Below are 17621 nucleotides of genomic sequence, written 5' to 3'. Positions count from 1 at the left end.
CTAACGCACGTTGCTCGCACATATGGCAGGAGAAGAAGCAGAGTGGTTTACGCACGAAAACGTAGCCGTAGTAGCCGTCGGTCTTGTTTTTGTGCACGTAATGGTCTTTGTATCCTCTTCAATTCCTCCTCGTTCGTCTACGTACAAGAATAAGCATTTTTCTTAGCGTTTTCCCTCAGATATTTTGGCTCTACAAGGTCTTCACGACTTCAGAAAAACCCGAGCCGCCACCGAGTTTTGGAGGGACGAAAGGATTCAAGCAGACCTGAATCTCAAACAAACATAAAAACGGATACAATTTTTATTCGTACTAATAGAAAACCCGCACTTTTGCTGTGTAGAAGTAGTAAAAAGCCTGCTTGCACTCATTATTATGCCCACTACAAAAAATCATTTCGGCCCCACCCACGCAACAAATGATAAAATGATGATGATGATCATTATTTTAACTCACTCCTCTCTCTCTCTCTCTATTTGAGTTGTGATTCAACTTCCTTCTGCAATTGTAGCAATTCTTCTAATTTTGCACCAATTGCATCATTCTTTTCGGCAATGCGTTGATTTCTGACACTCGAGGCTGTTTGCTCCTCTTTGAGCTTATCTGTTGCACTGCCCACTTTTTCACACAAGTCGGCATTTTCCGCTTCTAATTGCTACAACAGAAGAGGGAGTAATTTTGCAATCATTTTCCCCCATTCATTCTTACTTCAATTTGACTGCAAACTTCACTGTGCTTTGCTTTCAATGAGACCATCTCTGACGCCTGCGATTCCACTGTACTCAACTCCTAGAAACATGTAAATAAAAATCGATTTTTTTACTTAGTACTCTCTAGAAGAAACGGAGACCTTCTCCTTTTCTTGTAAAGCTGCTTCCAATTCCTTCACTCGTTTCTCCAGTGCTTCATTTTCCTGTTTCAAATTTCCTACTGATTCCATTATCTTTGTTTCAACGCCTGCTTCACCCGCCTCCAATTCTTGCACCTAGATTAATTAATGAATTAATTAATTAAAAATGTCGTGGGATGTCACGAACCTTTTGTTTCAATTTCTGATTCTCTTCCTGCTGCTGCTTCATCTTTGACTTCCACTCTTCGACATTCATTTTACTCTCCTGCAGCCCCGTTCGCAACAATGTATTATTATTCATCAATTTCTGCCTCTCCGTCTCCCACTTATCCCGATGACAAGAACTAAAAGAAAACAAGAAAAGTCATTGACTTTTCTATCGAAGATAAGATTGTCTACCTAGCAGCCAAGGCATGCTTCAACCTATCATTCTCATGTCTCATCTCCTGTAGTTGAGCCTCCAAAGAACCAGAAGGCTCCGAAATTGATAGCTTACGCTGTGGAGTCAATGAACCTTCCTAATAGAGTCCATAGAACAAAAGACTACTGTACGACTACGCGTAACGTCCGCCCACCTTTCCTTGCTTCTCACCCACACTTTTCCTAATGTCATTTGAGCCATTAGCAACGGTGGGCGTGGTAGCTTCAACTTCAGCTGCTTCACTTCCTTCACTTGCTGTTTTTGGCTTAGGGGCCAAAGTCTTTACGTTTCCCTTTGCCTCACTGAATTGATTCGAGAACTAAGATGAAATCACGTACTGTATATACGAAGATAATCATTTTTTCTTTTGTCACAACCTTATCTAAATCGCCTTCGTTCGTAAATCCGAGCCCGTATATTGTATTTGTCGCCGCGTCGCGCCATTGGCCAAATTTCGCGCCCGTTTTCGTGAAATTCATTGAAGGTAATATAGTGCTATTGATGAGTGCCTAGCAACGCATGCCCCTTGTCGCTATTCATTAGATACTTTTAGTGTGTAAGTAACAGTAAGGGATGACTTGTAGCGAATTATAGCGGACCACGCCCCCCCGAGAGGAAGTCTCAAAACGATCGAACCGCCGTCGCCGTTTCGATCGTTTTCGATCGTTTTCGCTCGCGAGTGAGTTCGAAAACGTTTTCGGATTTGTTCGCGTGTCGCCTTTTCTTACCTTTCCCGAATCGACCGATATGATTCGATAGGTTTTGCGCGATGGATCGTGATAGAAGGCGACTGGAACGGGCGCCTGTGAACACGGAAGCCACGATTTCTTCGTTTCGGGATCGATTTGAAAAACGACGGCTCGACTCGAGAATACGGGTTTTTCTCTGAATAGAAAATCGTCAAAGCCCCGCGTTGAACAACAATAGAGAAAAGGCTTACCCCATCGTCAGACGCGTAAGATGACGTTCTCCTCTCGCGAAAAGTAGCCACAAAGAATACGGGGCGCGCGAGCGTCGCTCCGCGTGTCTTCGATTCCCGGATAATTTTTATTTACTCTATCAATTTGATTTTACCCACCACATGCTAATTAGCGCTCCCACTGCACCGACAGCAAACAATAGAGTTCCCCATTTCAGCTTAATTAAATAATCATCATAATTAATCAATCAATCAATTAATTGATAATCTATACTTACCCATGTTCCATTTGCTTTGACCACGTCTTCTTTTTTGCTTTCGTTTTTTTCTAAACCTTTCATCATTTTTGCATACATATTCTTTTCTTTCTGAGTCTGCTGAGCTGAATCCTTTCTTGCTGATCTCAAATTTTTTAGTATAAGCTAAAAGAAGGTTGTTTTTTGAAAACATTTTGAAATAAAAAGCCTATCTTACTGTATCATTTGGGTCCAATTTTTGAGCTTCCTGAAACGATTTGAGGGCTTGTTTGAAATCGCCCATAGAAGCAAATGCCTATAAATAATATACATGACGTCTTTATTTATTAATTATCTTGTAATTTCCCACACCTTTCCTTTCCTAAAATGAGCTTTTGTATTTTGAGAATCTAATTTCAATACTCTGTCACATAATTCAATCGTTTCTTTATGCATGTCAAGCTGTACTTAGAAAGAATAAATTATGAATTGGCTATTTATGACGTCAATGAGGCAACCTGCAAATAAGCAGCTGCACAATTATTTAGAAAGGCAATTTGAAGAGGTCGAACAAGTGTTTCATCACCCTCCACAGAATGGTCTTTAGTCTATTTAAAAAATAAAATAGAAAATATTATGACTATCTGCTGTTGTTACAAGGGAAGCGGCCGAATCAAGACGATCAATAGCCCTAACACGTGCACACATGTAGTAGTAGTAAATGGAATTCAATTTTCCTACTTTTTGTATATGCTGACAGCTTGATTGTATTCTTCTCTCTTGTAATACTTGTTTCCAATCAAACGCTTTCGTTCTCTGCAATCATATACTGTATAGTCGCGGCGATGACGTCATTAATTATTTGCATACACATCTTTTAGAAATTCTTCCAAAGTCTGATCAAAAGCAGGTGGAGATGGCTCCACTTTCACCAACTCAATTTCAAAAATCATTTTAGAATTGGGAGCCACTTTGGGTGGTCTTCGAAAAAATATTAGAAAATTCATAGAATGAAATTACAGTACTTACAATCCAAACGTTCCATAGGCAAATCGTGATTCACTCTCAACCAGAGCAATTTCCTCGACTTCCATAAGACAGACAACCATATCAATAGCTACAGAAAAATACATCAATATTTGAATGACGATGACGTCATATTTGCAGACCTGCCAAAACTTCCATTTCGTTTACATAAAATTGAACGTCACGTTTTTCTTCGACAATTGTTCCGTCTTCAAGTCGTTCTTCGAGTCGAATTGTCGCTCTTTGAGATGGCTTAGGTCGACTCTCTTCTCCTCCTTTACCCGATCTCAAAATCTAAAACAGAAAATATTCACCTAATACAAATTAGGTTTTGCACCAACTTTTTTTCGAAGAGCTCCCGTTCCTAGTATATCCAACCAATCGCTGCCTTCTTTTGGTGTCTTTTCCTCAGTTTCTTCTGTGTTGCTTGACGCTGTCGCGTCATTCTAACGAAAAACGCTTGTCTACTGTTCGGGTAGAGCAACACGAGCTCGCATATTGCCTCTTCTATAACCGAAGCTGCAGTCGTCTTATCGTCTGCCATTTTTTTTCGCGAGAGCTGGCCTTACGGGTGAACGTAAGATGTACGTAGGCTGAGGTCATGAACTGCCGGGCAATTCGTGATGCAATCGCGCTGTCGGTGCATTTCCGCCCCTTTGCGAGCAGCACGCAGAGAAAAAAGATGACGACGACGACGGAACGAAGAAGTGAAAAGGATGTTTTGAAGTCGGATGTTGTTGCAACTGCAGCCTATTTGGCGGACATTTATATCGACGATTGCCTGAATGACGACGATCGTGACGCAATTGCCGTCGAGCCGTCGGCGTCAGCGTGGAAACGACAGACAGCTAGTCGTCGATTTGCTCGAAAATTTGTCTTCTATGCGCACGAAGTCGAACGACGTTACGATTCTGCAGACAGAGACATGTTTCGACGCACGCCAATCCGAAACAGAAATGTTGTGCACGTTTTTGACAGAGTGGTCAAACAATTGTTTGAAACGGGAATCAATTGGGGTCGAATCGTCGCTCTCTACGCATTTGGCGGCGCCCTGGCGAGACAGTGCGTCGCTTTGCACTTGTACGATTTCGTTCCGCTTATCAAACGTTGGATCGTTCGTTACGTCGAAAGAAATCTCGCAGAGTGGATCGTTAGTAAATCGGGATGGGAAGGCTGTGATCGTCATTTTCGGGATCTTGACGATGACGTCGACAAAGGAGCGTCGTCTTGGGGACTGTTGGGATTAGCTGCAGTTGGAATAACAATTGTCACTTTTGCACTCACTACCAAGTGAAGTAGAGTAGACAACCTTCTCTACTTCAGTTGTGTTCTCTCAAACAGATGACAACAAAATTAATTTTATATCAACATGAACGCTATTTAATTATTAATTAATTAGTTAATTAATGCATTTATTTGTTTATAATTTGAACGAAATTTATAGATGTACCTCTTTTCTCTTTTCTTTTGCCTAGACGAATTGACTGCAATACGCGTTTATTTTACACTGCTTTCCTGTTGAACTAGCCAGCAGCAGAACAACAACACTAACGTATAATCAGAATAAAAAGAGTACAGCCCCTCAGAGAACTTCATAAAGAGTTGCCTTTTTGTCTCCTGAACCTGTTACAATAAATTTGTCGTCCGTAGAAATGTCGCAGCTGAGTACAGATGACGATTCTTTGGACTAGAGACAAATTGATGATGAAGAAAGAAATCAAATTAATTAATGGCGGATGTTTAACCTGAAAAAGGCATGCTCCATAGGGAGTTCTCCACGCATTCAAGAGATTGTCTTTGCCTGTGCTAATGAACCATTTGCCTATTAGTTAATTAATTAATTAATTAATTAATTAATTAAAATGAATTGAAATGAACATGCCTGAATTGGCATATTTGAGTGAAAGAACGCAGCTTTCGTGTAAATGTAGTTGATACTTTTCTGGCTTTCCAGTGTGCAACACTTCGACGTAGCTATTCTCCATTCTACAAAAAGGCAATTGAATTTTTATTTTTTTTGAGTGGGGGAGGGGGCGGGGCGTGAGCTCACCCAACGGCTAGCCAATCTCCAGTTGGACAATATCCCAATGAGAAGATCTGAGATCCGAAATCGTATTGTTGCAGCTGGCGACTCTGCTTGAAATCACGCGGGGGGCGGGGCACACAACTCATACACGTGACATAGAATAGGAAAGTCGTTAGTTTTCCCTTACCTGTCTCAGATCCCACGCTCGAACGGTATTATCCAAGCCACCTGAGTTAAAATCAGACCATGATTGATAATTAATAATGGATATTAATTTACCTGTCCACAACTTGGTTCCATCTGGAGAAATATCAATGCAACTGGCGCCATCAGTGTGACCTTGAAACTGACTACAATGCGATAGATAAAATCAAAGCCTGGCTACTACTGTGTCTATTCTTGATTCAATGTACCGTAATAGATGCTGATTGTGAAGATCCCACACGGCGATATTTCCATCGCTACAGCAACTGAAACAAACCTAAATAGAAATCCAATTAGATGATGCTATTTATAATATTTATATTTACTTTGGCATCTGGACTGATAGCAAGTGCGTAACAGGCTGGTGCACTTGACGTCAGTTCGGCTTTAATGCGAGGACTTGCCTAAGAGTAAGAGAAAGAGTAAGAGAAAGAGAAATACATATATGTATAGATCATAGTACTGAAGCCAAGTCCCATATAGATAAGGTGCTTGCTTCACCGCCAACCAAAAGAGTCCCTCCATCCGGTAAGAGTTTGAGAGAACGAATATAATTATCTCTCTATACGAAAATAGAATTTTTTAATTAATTTTTTAATTTTTTCGCTTACGAGACAGTCAAGTTGTGAGACGGGATTCTTGATGCTTCCTTGGCTTATGTCCCACACTTTGACGCAGCCTTTGCCTCCCGTATACACGTGTCTTGTTGGATTGCTCACTGTCACGGCGCAAACGACTTCGCCATGATTTAAAACGCTAATTTGACGACCATGTCGGGGAACGCCTAAAAGTCTATTTATTCTATGGAATAGTGGCGGAAAAATAATTGGTCTACCGGGAACGTAGACTGCGTCGAGGGGAAAAGAGACGGGTTGTAATTGGCCATCTGGACCAACGTGCATTGCGTGTCTATAAAGGAGACACATTAAATAAAGTGTGAATTTTTAATTAAAAAGGACTCTCTTTACGATTTTCCACTGGGCATGCTAAAATTTGGATTTCCCAAAGGAGAGCCTGCAACTGAGAGGAGATGATTTTATTGTGGGGTAATGTATTGTTTGTGTGGCAAACCTCTGCTCTGATCAAAGCCGACCATTGGACCTCCTCGTGGCGGCGGAGGCGGAGGCGGAGGAGGCGGAGGAGGAAACATTCCCGCTAGCAAATTCAAATGAAAAAAAAAAGAAGATTTAAAGTGTCTACTTACCTCCTGGCATCATTCCTGCAAATTGAGGACCACTGAGCTCAGGACTAAAAAATGTTCCATTTATTAATAGGGTTTTAAGAATTGATTTTATGAACCCTCCAAATCCTGTAGGAAAGGGATAGTGGCTTGCTCCTAGTGCGTGTGGTGGGCGTAACCCGGCTACTATGTATATGATTTACTATCATCATCATCATGATCATGATCATGAGGAACAAGATTCTTCTTACCGTTGGCGAGAGATGCCGGGCCACTTCCGCTTCCGCCGCCGACAGCTGCAGCTGCCTTCGCCAGATTATGAATGCCCATAGCTGGAGGTGGAGCACCTGATACATCGTTCATTGAATCTGTGTGAGGAGGCTGTGTAAAAGAAAGGAATCAATAATAAAGACCATAGACGATATATAACCCTAACCTGTTGTTGCTGTTGCTGTTGATGATGATGTTGATGGTGATGTTGTTGATGATGATGATGCCTTGGTGATGCATCCGATTTGACGTCATCTTCATGATCACTACTGTCGCTGCTGGAACTTGCTTTTCGATGAGGAGCGGACGCTTTTGGTGATGAGGAATGAGGTCCATTTTGAGGCGAACCGGCCCCGCCCCCACCACCCTGCTGCTCACGCTGCTGATGCTGATGCTGATGCTGATGATGCTGATGCTGATGCTGATGATGATGATGATGTTCATCGTCCTTTACATCAACGACAAGATCAGCTTCACTTTTCTCCACTTCACTTTCCTTTTTCATAATCATCGTCATATATTATAGTATTATTTAGTATGATTCATACGGGAGTTCCATCTCTTCTTGGGCGTTTGCTGCTACTGGTCACGTGACCCTTAGAGTTGCTTGCGCTCTGTTGAAATGACGAGGATCGATGTTTGTCTGGTCTGGAAGAGGAACTTCGTTCAGGTGACGCAGATCCCGCTATACAGTATCATGATGATTATATGATGACGTCATTTATTAGCGTGCGTACCTCTATCGTCCTTATTTATTGCCAAAGGAGGTTGTCTTGATATGACGTTGGATAAGGCAAGCAATCCAGCTGAACTATTAGCTACAGCCGCCATGGCCGCCGCCGCCGCCGCCGCTGCTGACGGAGGCATAGATGAAAGAGAAGGCATTCCAGCCGCCGCCGCTGCCGCCACTGCCGCCGCCGCTTCACTTGGAACAGAATGAGGTGGTAGTCTTGCTGCCGCCGCCGCCGCCGCCGCCGCCGCCGCCGCTGTTGGCGGTGGCGGAAGAGAAGGAATCCCGGGACCACCCGGATGACCACCTACTGCTCCTCCTGCACCGCTTCCGCCTCCATGCGGCGGCTAAAATACAAATGAAAATATTTATTTAAATATTAATTTTTGTGTGGTTACCCCGACAATTGCATTCAATTCGCTGACAGTGACTTGTTTTGCTCGTTCGACAGCTGCTACAATTTGTTGTTGATGCTATAAGATAGACAATGTAATAGCCAGCAGGATTTATTATTATTATTATTATTATTATTATTACCTCGTGTGTTAAATAAGGAATGACTTGAGCGCAGATTGCATTCAGTCTTTTGCAGATTTCTGCCTATACATACATCTATGAGTAAGTATGGGCCCCAGTGTGTGTTGTGACAAGCAAGTGGGAGGGGAGGGAAGGGATGCGGTCTCCGTGCATTCTTCGACCTCTAACGTTATTCATGTCTGGTAGGAGCGCGTGCACGAGCTTTGTCGCTTGCTGCCCCACCAGTTGCCGTCTTCATTCGATTAGTGTGGGCGTGGCTCGCTGGCGGCAGAGGCGGAGGCGGAGGCGGAGGCGGAGGCGGAGGCGGAGAATCATTTCTTTTTCTCTACCCTACACTGCCTACAGTACTCTACCTGTTTATGCATTTCGACGTTGAGCCCATACGACATTTCGTAATACTAGACAAAGAAAGAGAAATAAATAATGTATCGTATACGGAGAGACAGAGTTATAAGAGGAGGTTCTATGGAAGCCAGACCCTTAGAGAATCCAGGGTCTCTCGCCATGACGCTATTAGAATAGATCCGGTCATAGTGACACCTTTATCTGTTTACGCTCCCGTGAGCCACGCCAAATTAGCATTGGAGATGATGAGAACTAAAACGACGACTAGAGGGCTTAGAAGAGACGCGACGCGCGGCGCACACGCCACACGTAGACTTGCCAAACAAAAAACAACGTATGGCTTACTGTACGCGAGCGAGAAGAGCGCACACACGAAAAAAAACCCACCCGGGGTCCCTTTGGGTGGGTGGGTGGGTGGGGGGCTCCCTCCGCGTCGCGCGACGCTTTAGCGCCGAATTCCATCCGTCTCTCACCGTACCATGACATAATGGCGCTGAATTTCGGTCTTTTCACTTGCCAACTTGTCGAACTCCAGTTTCAAGCTGACGTGCCGGTGAGAGAAGAAAGCGAACGTGATCGCGATGGCGATGGCGATTTTTTCGAGCAACAAACCTGTCGTGTTGAGCTTGAAGAAGAGAAAAATCCTGTTTGATTCGTTCGCAAGCGTCGGTGATCGACGACTTGAGGTGTTGAAGATTCGATCCTTGATGAGGAGTCTGCGGAGAAGTAGAAAAGAAACGATAATGGAGGTCCGCGTGGTGGTTCGCGCGGTCGACGCGTCCGCGAAGAGCCACACACGCGCGCGCGCGCGCGCGGGCGCGGGCGCGCGAGTGACGCGACCCTCTTACCGAATGTCTTCCTCCAAACAAGCCCGGAGGACGAACGGCGTCCATGGAGAAGAGATGAAGACTCGGACGATGTCAAGTGCTGTGCAAGAGACGAGTGCAAAGTGGTGCTCTAGCCGCGTACGCGCCGCCGACGCCGTTCGGGCTATTCGACACCCACAGGAAGCGACCGAGGTGCAACCCAATTTGGGAATTGGCGGCCGACGCCTCGTTCTTCTAAAACTCCGCCAACGAACGCGCTCGTTCGATCCGTTCAATTGAAAACGAGCTCGATCGCGCGACGATCGTACAGTACCGGTGATAGACGCGAACAACGAAGACACTCTACGGCACCGTACAGTGCCAAGTGGTCGCGCGAATGAGTTTTTAGAAGGCGTGTGCTCTTTTTAGGGACGACGATTATCTTAGCCGTCAATTACGGCTCTTATTGGATTCTAAAGAGGCGATTAGGACCAGGTGACTCTAACGAACGTCCCGCCCACTCTAAGGCCACCTGATACCAGGTGACCTTTCGACGACCAATCGCAGTCTTCGCGGGAATCAATGGGATAAATACTTGTTGCTAGAAGTCTGAAACTCGTCCTTTTCTTTCCCAATCACCGTAGCGAGTCGGTTCAGGGCCTCGTGGGCCACCTCTTTCGCCAGTAATAGGATTGACGTAGACGTTTTCTTCGAGAGCGCTTTGCTCGTCGCTCTTCTCGCCTCCACCACTTGTACTTTCACCTACACGCTTCGCTGGCTCGTTGTCCTTGGCCGACGTCTGCAAAAGCTTGCTTCTAAATTGGTTTCTTGCCAATCGAAGGGCGAAAATTCGTCGAATCAAGCTGCTCATCACGCACGCACTTTGTCTTGCGCATGCGCAAAAGCGCCAACTCGAAATCCATGGATTCGATTCGTTTCGGCACCGATTCGAGCCATCTTCTCGATTCGAGAGACATTTTCTACACGAATCTCTTTCTTCTCGGCTTCAACCCTGAAGAAATGACGAAGAAATGGAGCATTCCGTTCGACAAGTGACTCAGTCTCTGTTTTGTTTGCACGATTTCTCGATCGTCTTTAGGGATATGTTTGCTCTTCCTAATAAAAAAGGCATGGAAGCGATTGTTCATGCGCTCTTTCACTTTCTCGACCCCCAATTGACGAAAGAAATCTTCCGGTACTGTAGACGAAATCGTCGCACAATGACCACCTAAACTATTGTTTTTTCTTCATGAAACAGAGACTGCTGGCCTCCCTTTGATAAAAAACGAGAGCAGACTTTTCGCAAGAAAGCAACCGATTGGTTCAATTCTCTCGATAAAACGGTGAAAAGGAGAGAAAAAATTGGGTTTCTTCTACTGTAAGTTTTTTTCTTTTTGTTACACGTAGAGAGAAAACGAAGTTTCTCTTCCTCGCATTGTTCCCTCACTTCTCATGACTCCTGGTGGAAATCGTTTCTATACGTTTCTCGCTTATTTTTCAAACTACGTTGTCAACCACGTGACGTCAAAATTGTGTGTTGGGAGTCGACTCCAAATGATGCCGCCTCGCTTTCCTCGTCTTTCTGGGGATAATTCTCATTTGACTTATCAAATGGAGAAAGCAATGGGATGTCACGTGGCAAAGAGCAAGAAAGAGTAATATCATTATATATCTATAGAAATCAATACTTAGTCTATCTTTTGCTTTATAAAGGTTTTTGGAGACGCTTCACTCTCACACTGCTTCTCAACACAAGTGGATGGCTTTTGCTAGGTATCATTAACCCTAAATAGGATTGATTGATTAATTAATAGATGGAAATCAAATAGTCAGCTGACAACGGATTTTCGCAAACTGACTAAGCAACGCCAGATTCTTGAGCAACGACTTGGCAAGCTAAGATCAGTGAGAGAAGAAAGAGCAATCAAAGGAGGAGGAGGAGAAAGGTTAGTAAAAGATCCATACTGATAGACAGACAACTCAATTCTTTAATTTCTTTTTCCTTGCTCAGCTCTTTTCTTCCTCGTCATTCAATTGATTTTCAGATTGATGAAACGCTAAGCAAGACACGAAAAGTAAAGTTAGCCAAGGTAAACCACCCTAACCCCCTTTTCCCTTTTCTTGCTTGCTTTCTATATTGAATTTTAGTTGAGACGTGATTGGAAAGAATTGGAGGCGTTCTATTCAAATTCAAAACAGGAGGTGAGATGTTTGTTTCTCTTCTCTTTATTCTATCTTCTTTCTTAGCGAGACGTGATTCAATCTATATTGAATGGAGAGGCAAATCGACATTGTTTGAAAGGAAAGAATATTTCTCTTCAGGTTTGTTTATTTATTAGAGAGAATTATACTTCTCTTAATTTTGATGGTGTAGATACCTGACCTATTGCTTCCCGCTTGCCAAGAAGAGCTACAGCAAGTTAGAAGGATTAAGAAAGCAATCTACTGTTGTTCAGTTTTTGTTTTTTTTTCATTAGGGAAGACTTGATAATCCGTACAGAGGCGGGAAACTGGATGTAGTCAGGTGATGACGTCATATTCTATGCAGACATTTTTAGATTCTATTATTTGGGGGGTTTGGTGGTTAGCCTTGTCAAGATTTTTAATGTGGGATTGAAGAAATTGATTGTCAAGTTGAAAACCGGTCGGGAAATTCTCTCTCTCTCTAAATTTGCGTCATTCATTGTGATAACTTTTCTTTTTTTGAGATAGATCCTTTGCCTGATTTTGGAAGATGTCAAGAGACATTTGCTGAACACGTACATGCTCATCACGGTCACGTGACAAGCGTTCAAACAATCAAGTCATTGAATCCCTAATCTCAAATTCCTTTGTCTTTTAATCTATTTTTTTAGTGCTGCTCTTGCCAAGACGATTATCCAACTAAAGGAATCGTGTCGTCGTTGTCACGTGGCACAATCACCCCTAACCTCCCCATCATCATCATGGGCATCTTCTCCTCCTTTCAAAGTTTGACTCGTAGAGGAGGGTTTGCTTTTTGTCTGGGGCTATTCTTCTATATAGAGTCTTGGTTTGCTATCCGGGACGCCTGGTGTTCCGCCTCCGCCTCGATTTGACGTTGTCTCCTCAGAAGCGGCTCTATCACATAAAAGACCTTTGAAGAAGACGCTTGAAAGCGGTTAGTGTACAATCACTATGATTATATCTACTAATACAGTATGATTAGTATCTACTCCTTTGGCTGTGGAACAACTTACGCATTCCGTTGTTCAAGCTCAAAGACAACGGCAGCAGAAACATTCCACTCGTCGTCGACAGCAACCGTCCAATATTCCCAAACCTCGACAGCGCCTCGCAGCGGCCGCGGCACCGGCGGCACCGGCGGCACCGGCGGCACCAAAGAAAACAAAGAAGTCGTCGTCTTTAAATGATGAAAAAGCATCATCTTTCGCCGCCGCCGCCGCCACCGCGCCGCCGCCAGTGAAGACGATGAAACGGAAGACGGCTCGAGGAGGAGGAAGAAGAGGTGACCACGTGGCTTCAATATCAGCTGATGGCAACGACGATGGCGAGGGCGGTTATTTTCATCTCGTTGACCAAGTGATTCTAACCCCCTAAATCCCTAAGAAAGATGTCTATGTATGAATTTTCATAGATTGCTAAACACGTGGTGTTAGCTTCCGGGAATGATGATGATGATGATGATGACGATGATTCGTTGAACGTTCTCCAGCAGGTACATGTTCTCTCTCACTCTATTCTAATTTAGGGGTGAAATGTTTTCTTTTTAGCAGCCGTTGAGTCATGCTCTTATGAGTCCAATAGCCGCTTTGAGTAATTGTGTTTTCTCTACTTCCTCCAATGAGAGAAGCAAATGGTTCTTTTCTCACTTAGGCCAAGAGGCTTTTCAATCAAAGAAGGAGCTCATGAGAACACCAATGATGGTGAAAGAAGAAGGCTCCTCCTCGGCCAGCGCACAAACAACGCTGGAATCATCATACCTTGTTCCAACGACGTCGAAAGCAGGAAAAGTGGACGATGGGGAGGAGACGGCAGTTTTGCTTCCTCCTAGCGCCTTTCAAGCGTCGAGTCCGCCCTCATCTCTACGACAACTCGTGAATAATGATGATGATGATGATGATGATACTTCCTTCATTTCTTATGGATCAGCAGCAGCGGTGGAGGCTACATTGAAACAGCAAGAGCAAGAGCAAGAGCACCGTCCTCTCACTCCACCCTCACCTCAATCCATGATGTCTAGTAGCGTGCTTGCTCCTCACGATCTGTCTGAATCTCTTCATAGTCCCATTCTTAACGGAGATGAAGTTTCCTTTTTGGAAAAGGAAACTAGTGCCGGTTAGAAAAGGGGAACTGTTCTTATGGTTTACCTTAATTAAAGATACGCACGCCTCTTTAGGAACTTGGCTAAATGAGGGAGCCTTTGATGAAAGCTTCGTATTGGGTAAATTGATTAATTAATTGATTTGATGATCATGTGTCATATCGTTTCTTTGTAGCTGACGCGAAGAATTCTTCTTCTTCTTCTTCTTCTCCGCTCAAGGAAGTTGATGCAGACGACGACGATGAAGAAGCTCTTTCAATTTCTTCTTAATGTATGTATAAAGACACAGGACGATTGTGTATGTGTTCGTATAAATCAGTAATTAGTAAAGGGTTGACTTGTTTCTTACCCGAAGAAGATTTTCTCTGTCTCTCATGGCTAAGCTAAGCTTGTGTATATCTATATATCTATTAACAACAAAATAACCAAAAGAATTTGATTTTGATAGAGAGAGAGAGAGAGTGTGTGGGTCTTATCAATGGGGGAGGGGGGAGGGCTTCTGTCTAAGAAGTGTGACCGCCGCCGCTGCCGCCGCCGCTAGCATCTTGAATCAAGCGCGTACGCTCATTTGGCGCTCTTGCCTGCTGATAGCTTCCTCCTCCTCCCGCCTAAATGTCAAAATCCCGCTCGCTTGCTGAGACTCTCATTGTCTTTCTCACCTGTGCTGATGACGACGTTGATGACGACGATGACGCTGAGGGCGGCGACGGATGAAAGTGATAATCGTGAACGTAGGCATAGAGAGGCGTGTATCGAAGATCTCCAATTACATAGCGTTCATTGGGCTCTCCAATTGTCACAGTGTTGCCCATTGCTTCAGCATATGTCGGTGGCTGGGAATCGCCGCCGCCGCCGCCGCCATGACGACGCTGCTGGTGGTGGTGGTTGTGGTGGTGACCGCCGCCGCCGCCGCCGCGAGTGCGCGGCGGGTGAGAGCGACGAAATGGCACAGTGCCAATGGTAATAGGCAGTTCAAGAGTGACGTCCACTCCATTTGGGACAACAACAGAAATCTAACCCCCCCAAACAGAGGAGATGACCTACATACACACATGTCTACTCTACTAGTGCTGTACCTCAACAATATAGGTAATTCTAATAATTCGACATTGTAGCGTTGTCGGCGGTATTGCGGGGACAGTCATAAGTCGATTATGCCATTCATCTGTTAGACCTGATTGAATGGGTACGCCCTGTGTGAGAGCCACTTCTCGCATTGACTTATGACGTGAACCCTGAGCAAAATATTCGGCAGTTTGCACAATTCTTGCGCGAGTTCCTCTCATTTCTCGATTGGTGAAATTGCGAACGCACGTTGAAATTGCAATTGCTTCTCCTGGACAGTACCCACATCGATCGAGTCTCGCTTCAACGTAAAGAGGTCCCGATTTGCAGCAGAAACAACACAGAGTTCTCTCGTCATTTGCTTCAATGGGAACGACCATTTGATCCAGATTCACGTCAATGACGTCATGAACGGTAAAGGCGCGTTTCGTCTTGTAATCGTTTGTCCACGGTCGATCGACTGTCGCTTCAAGCCAATAGCGAATGTGACCGTGTTCTCCTTCAAATGAAGAGGGTAATCCAGATGAAGGAAGTTGAAAGGCAAATGGCATGATGTGTTCTCCGGCAGGAAGAACGGGATTGTCTCCTTTACGATCCTTTTCGCCTGCCAGAACAAGAAAAACAATGAAGAAAGAAAGAAAGAAAGAAAGGAAAGGAAGAAAGAAAGGAAGAAAGGGACCCCACCCCGTACCCTTTCCCCAGAGAGTCGTTCTAAGATTGAAATACACTTCACGACTGCTGTACTGTTCAGTGTAGTTCTCCCCTCTGTCCACGCCGACGCTGCTTTCCTTCCTCCTCGACTTCAATTTCGTCCAGAAGACGTGCGCTTCGCCTTTGATAGCGAGTCGCACCCCGCGTGCTTTCAGCGGCGCGTCGATTGACAAAAGGCACTTTCCGGACACCGTCTGGCCCGAATAGAAAACCTCTTGCCCATCAGAAAACGAAAGAACGAACGCACGAATCTTCGTCGTCATTATATTGTATATTAGCCTAACGCGCGTTTCGCGACCAGCGAAAAACGATCTCAAATCATAGCTCAAATCATCCTTTAAGTCAGTCTTGTCTGTGCCCAATGAAGATTTGAAGAAAGTCTTTTCTCAATGGCCGAAAATTTCGGAATCCAAACCCGTTGAAGAGTTTCAGTATCGAATTCTTCGTCTTCTCGCCGAGAATCCAGAGGGATTCGAAAAGGCCACTGAATTGCGAGATCGAGCGGGACAGGATGACTTCAAAGCCAAAGGGGTCGATTGTGATGCGGCAATACGTCAACTGCATCTTCTTCGATACGTAAATCTTGGTGAGCTTGAATTGCATAGTAATGCAATCAAGTACCTTGTCCTCCTCAATGAAAGAGATCCTTTGAAGAGCGGCGGCGGCGGCGGCGGCAATGACGACTGTCCTTCATTTTGTGTAGTAACCCTGTTTTTTTTTGGTGTCGGCGGAAACATGATGTAATCGCGCGATAATGCATCCGGGTTTGCAGATACAGGTGCTATTTTTTTGTTTGACCGAAATCGTTGTGAAAACAGAAGAAAGCGGCGACATCCAAAGTCGAATCACCCATTGTACGCGGGTAAGAGACGCGTTTAGGGGTGCGCAATTGTTGTAGGGCCCCGTGCGCGTGCAACGAATTTCTTATTCGCGATGTGCTCCTTTGGCGAGCGTTCGCCCTCATTCGAATGGCTCCTGTTTTATTTAGACGTGCGCTTTATCGTTGCGCGATCGAGTTCTGAAGGTCCGTCGCGCATGGGAATTTTTCATTCCGCGACAGTGCCGCGTTCTATCTCGTGTCCTATGTGTCTCTACAGTACTGTAGGCGTGTTTTTTTTTCTAGTTAATGTTGTCTCAGCAGAGGATTGTTGCGAGAAGGGTAAGCTTGAAGAGCTTTACCGCCATTCGTTCAGGTAAGGGGACTGATCTTTTTTTTTTATTTTTTAGGGGGTAGGAGGAGGAACTCGGCGCAGAATACTATTGGAGGAGGGCAAAGGCATGACGAAGGGACAAGGTATTTCTTTATTGATTTCTCCTTGTCAATTGTTTTACCGTGTAGTTGTTCCTCCAATCGGACGAGGCAGACGCAGCCATCCCTCTGTGGCCGAGAGCGATAAATAGGCCATACCTCTGCAGAGGCTATAGAGTTGCCTCCCCGCGTAAGGCAGAGCACTGGCGGGTAAATCAGTGACGCCCCTTGGAATTGCACCTGTGAGTGGACTGACATCCCAGCTGCCACTTTCACAGTCCAAGGCTCGGAGCCAGGAGGTTAAACGGGCTCACCCTCCGCGGGGGAGTATGGAGTGACCCCACGAGTCCTTTGACTCACAGCAGGTGCTCACCTGGCCTTGCCTCCCATTTGGGGCGGCGAGGGGGTGGATGGAGGAGAGGGCAAAATCTGTTTCATTTTTGTAACTACATCCGGGACTTTATTCAAATAAAATTTGACATGACTTGTTCTACTTTTTTGTGTGTGCGGCGGCCCTATCTACTTTCCACGCGCCTAACTAGGACCACGTGAGACGAGAGCGCGCGTGATTGTAATATGCGCCTAGTACACTAATATAAAAAGTAAATAATACGTTAACTAAAATGTCCTTTTTCTCTTCTTCTCTCCTTCTTCGTCTGCGTGCAATCGCAATCGCACTGACAAATCTATTCAATGTAGATGACGACAAAATTAGGGGGGTTAGCACTTGAAATCATGTCTTTTT

At 44.7% G+C, this 17621-nt stretch overlaps 5 protein-coding genes and 2 long non-coding RNA genes across 10 annotated transcripts; 3 read left to right on the top strand and 4 right to left on the bottom strand.

Annotated features, from left to right (window-relative positions):
- Nucleotides 1-2: 2 nt before the first annotated feature.
- Nucleotides 3-393, top strand: LOC136192127 (uncharacterized). Its single transcript, XR_010671106.1, has 2 exons — nt 3-109; nt 180-393. It is a non-coding gene; the product is annotated as an uncharacterized lncRNA (long non-coding RNA).
- Nucleotides 284-2295, bottom strand: LOC136192124 (homer protein homolog 2-like). Its single transcript, XM_065980640.1, has 9 exons — nt 2210-2295; nt 1998-2154; nt 1647-1778; nt 1424-1588; nt 1248-1366; nt 1036-1192; nt 849-983; nt 707-787; nt 284-653 (listed from the first exon to the last, which is right to left on the bottom strand). Exons 1-9 carry the CDS (start codon nt 2212-2214, stop codon nt 471-473), a joined length of 1134 nt encoding a protein of 377 aa, XP_065836712.1. The 5' UTR covers nt 2215-2295; the 3' UTR covers nt 284-470.
- Nucleotides 2290-4055, bottom strand: LOC136192126 (peptidyl-prolyl cis-trans isomerase FKBP8-like). Its single transcript, XM_065980641.1, has 12 exons — nt 3953-4055; nt 3792-3896; nt 3594-3744; nt 3454-3541; nt 3295-3405; nt 3166-3240; nt 3082-3115; nt 2943-3032; nt 2797-2886; nt 2663-2740; nt 2467-2610; nt 2290-2406 (listed from the first exon to the last, which is right to left on the bottom strand). Exons 1-12 carry the CDS (start codon nt 3992-3994, stop codon nt 2329-2331), a joined length of 1086 nt encoding a protein of 361 aa, XP_065836713.1. The 5' UTR covers nt 3995-4055; the 3' UTR covers nt 2290-2328.
- An 875-nt stretch (nt 4056-4930) lies between these two features.
- Nucleotides 4931-10428, bottom strand: LOC136192121 (transducin-like enhancer protein 4). Of its 2 annotated transcripts, none has more exons than XM_065980635.1 (25): nt 9591-10428; nt 9355-9458; nt 9221-9284; nt 8751-8795; nt 8398-8460; nt 8259-8333; nt 7868-8207; nt 7679-7815; nt 7297-7626; nt 7112-7241; nt 6980-7046; nt 6885-6928; nt 6752-6835; nt 6649-6700; nt 6516-6589; nt 6292-6464; nt 6144-6242; nt 6007-6084; nt 5890-5957; nt 5756-5826; nt 5664-5704; nt 5501-5586; nt 5333-5436; nt 5196-5272; nt 4931-5137 (listed from the first exon to the last, which is right to left on the bottom strand). In XM_065980635.1, the coding sequence occupies exons 1-25, from the start codon at nt 9633-9635 to the stop codon at nt 5033-5035; spliced, it is 2556 nt and encodes an 851-aa protein (XP_065836707.1). In that variant the 5' UTR covers nt 9636-10428; the 3' UTR covers nt 4931-5032. The 2 variants fall into 2 exon arrangements, with proteins under 2 accessions (XP_065836707.1, XP_065836708.1); XM_065980636.1 differs by having other exon boundaries at nt 5501-5583.
- On the top strand, nt 10142-14295 carry LOC136192122 (HAUS augmin-like complex subunit 6). Of its 2 annotated transcripts, none has more exons than XM_065980638.1 (21): nt 10142-10600; nt 10648-10743; nt 10807-10891; nt 10956-11203; nt 11262-11321; nt 11378-11494; nt 11560-11638; nt 11697-11750; nt 11796-11870; nt 11923-11967; nt 12026-12072; nt 12137-12192; nt 12261-12351; nt 12404-12518; nt 12573-12687; nt 12736-13109; nt 13165-13245; nt 13304-13343; nt 13404-13865; nt 13927-13971; nt 14027-14295. In XM_065980638.1, exons 1-21 carry the CDS (start codon nt 10443-10445, stop codon nt 14119-14121), a joined length of 2538 nt encoding a protein of 845 aa, XP_065836710.1. In that variant the 5' UTR covers nt 10142-10442; the 3' UTR covers nt 14122-14295. The 2 variants fall into 2 exon arrangements, with proteins under 2 accessions (XP_065836710.1, XP_065836709.1); XM_065980637.1 differs by having other exon boundaries at nt 10143-10600; nt 13301-13343; nt 14027-14294.
- On the bottom strand, nt 12917-15924 carry LOC136192123 (arrestin domain-containing protein 3-like). The gene is made up of 4 exons (XM_065980639.1): nt 15608-15924; nt 14928-15520; nt 14511-14864; nt 12917-14459 (listed from the first exon to the last, which is right to left on the bottom strand). Exons 1-4 carry the CDS (start codon nt 15888-15890, stop codon nt 14355-14357), a joined length of 1335 nt encoding a protein of 444 aa, XP_065836711.1. The 5' UTR covers nt 15891-15924; the 3' UTR covers nt 12917-14354.
- On the top strand, nt 14864-17331 carry LOC136192128 (uncharacterized). Of its 2 annotated transcripts, none has more exons than XR_010671108.1 (3): nt 14864-16489; nt 16751-16820; nt 16862-17331. It is a non-coding gene; the product is annotated as an uncharacterized lncRNA (long non-coding RNA). The 2 variants fall into 2 exon arrangements; XR_010671107.1 differs by having other exon boundaries at nt 16751-16786; nt 16855-17328.
- The last annotated feature ends 290 nt before the right edge of the window (nt 17332-17621 follow it).

Source organism: Oscarella lobularis, chromosome 10 (genome assembly GCF_947507565.1).
Source record: "Oscarella lobularis chromosome 10, ooOscLobu1.1, whole genome shotgun sequence".
Classification (NCBI taxonomy): Eukaryota; Metazoa; Porifera; class Homoscleromorpha; order Homosclerophorida; family Oscarellidae; genus Oscarella; species Oscarella lobularis.
Note: the sequence above shows the minus strand (reverse complement) of the source record. Positions and strands in the feature narration are given on the sequence as shown.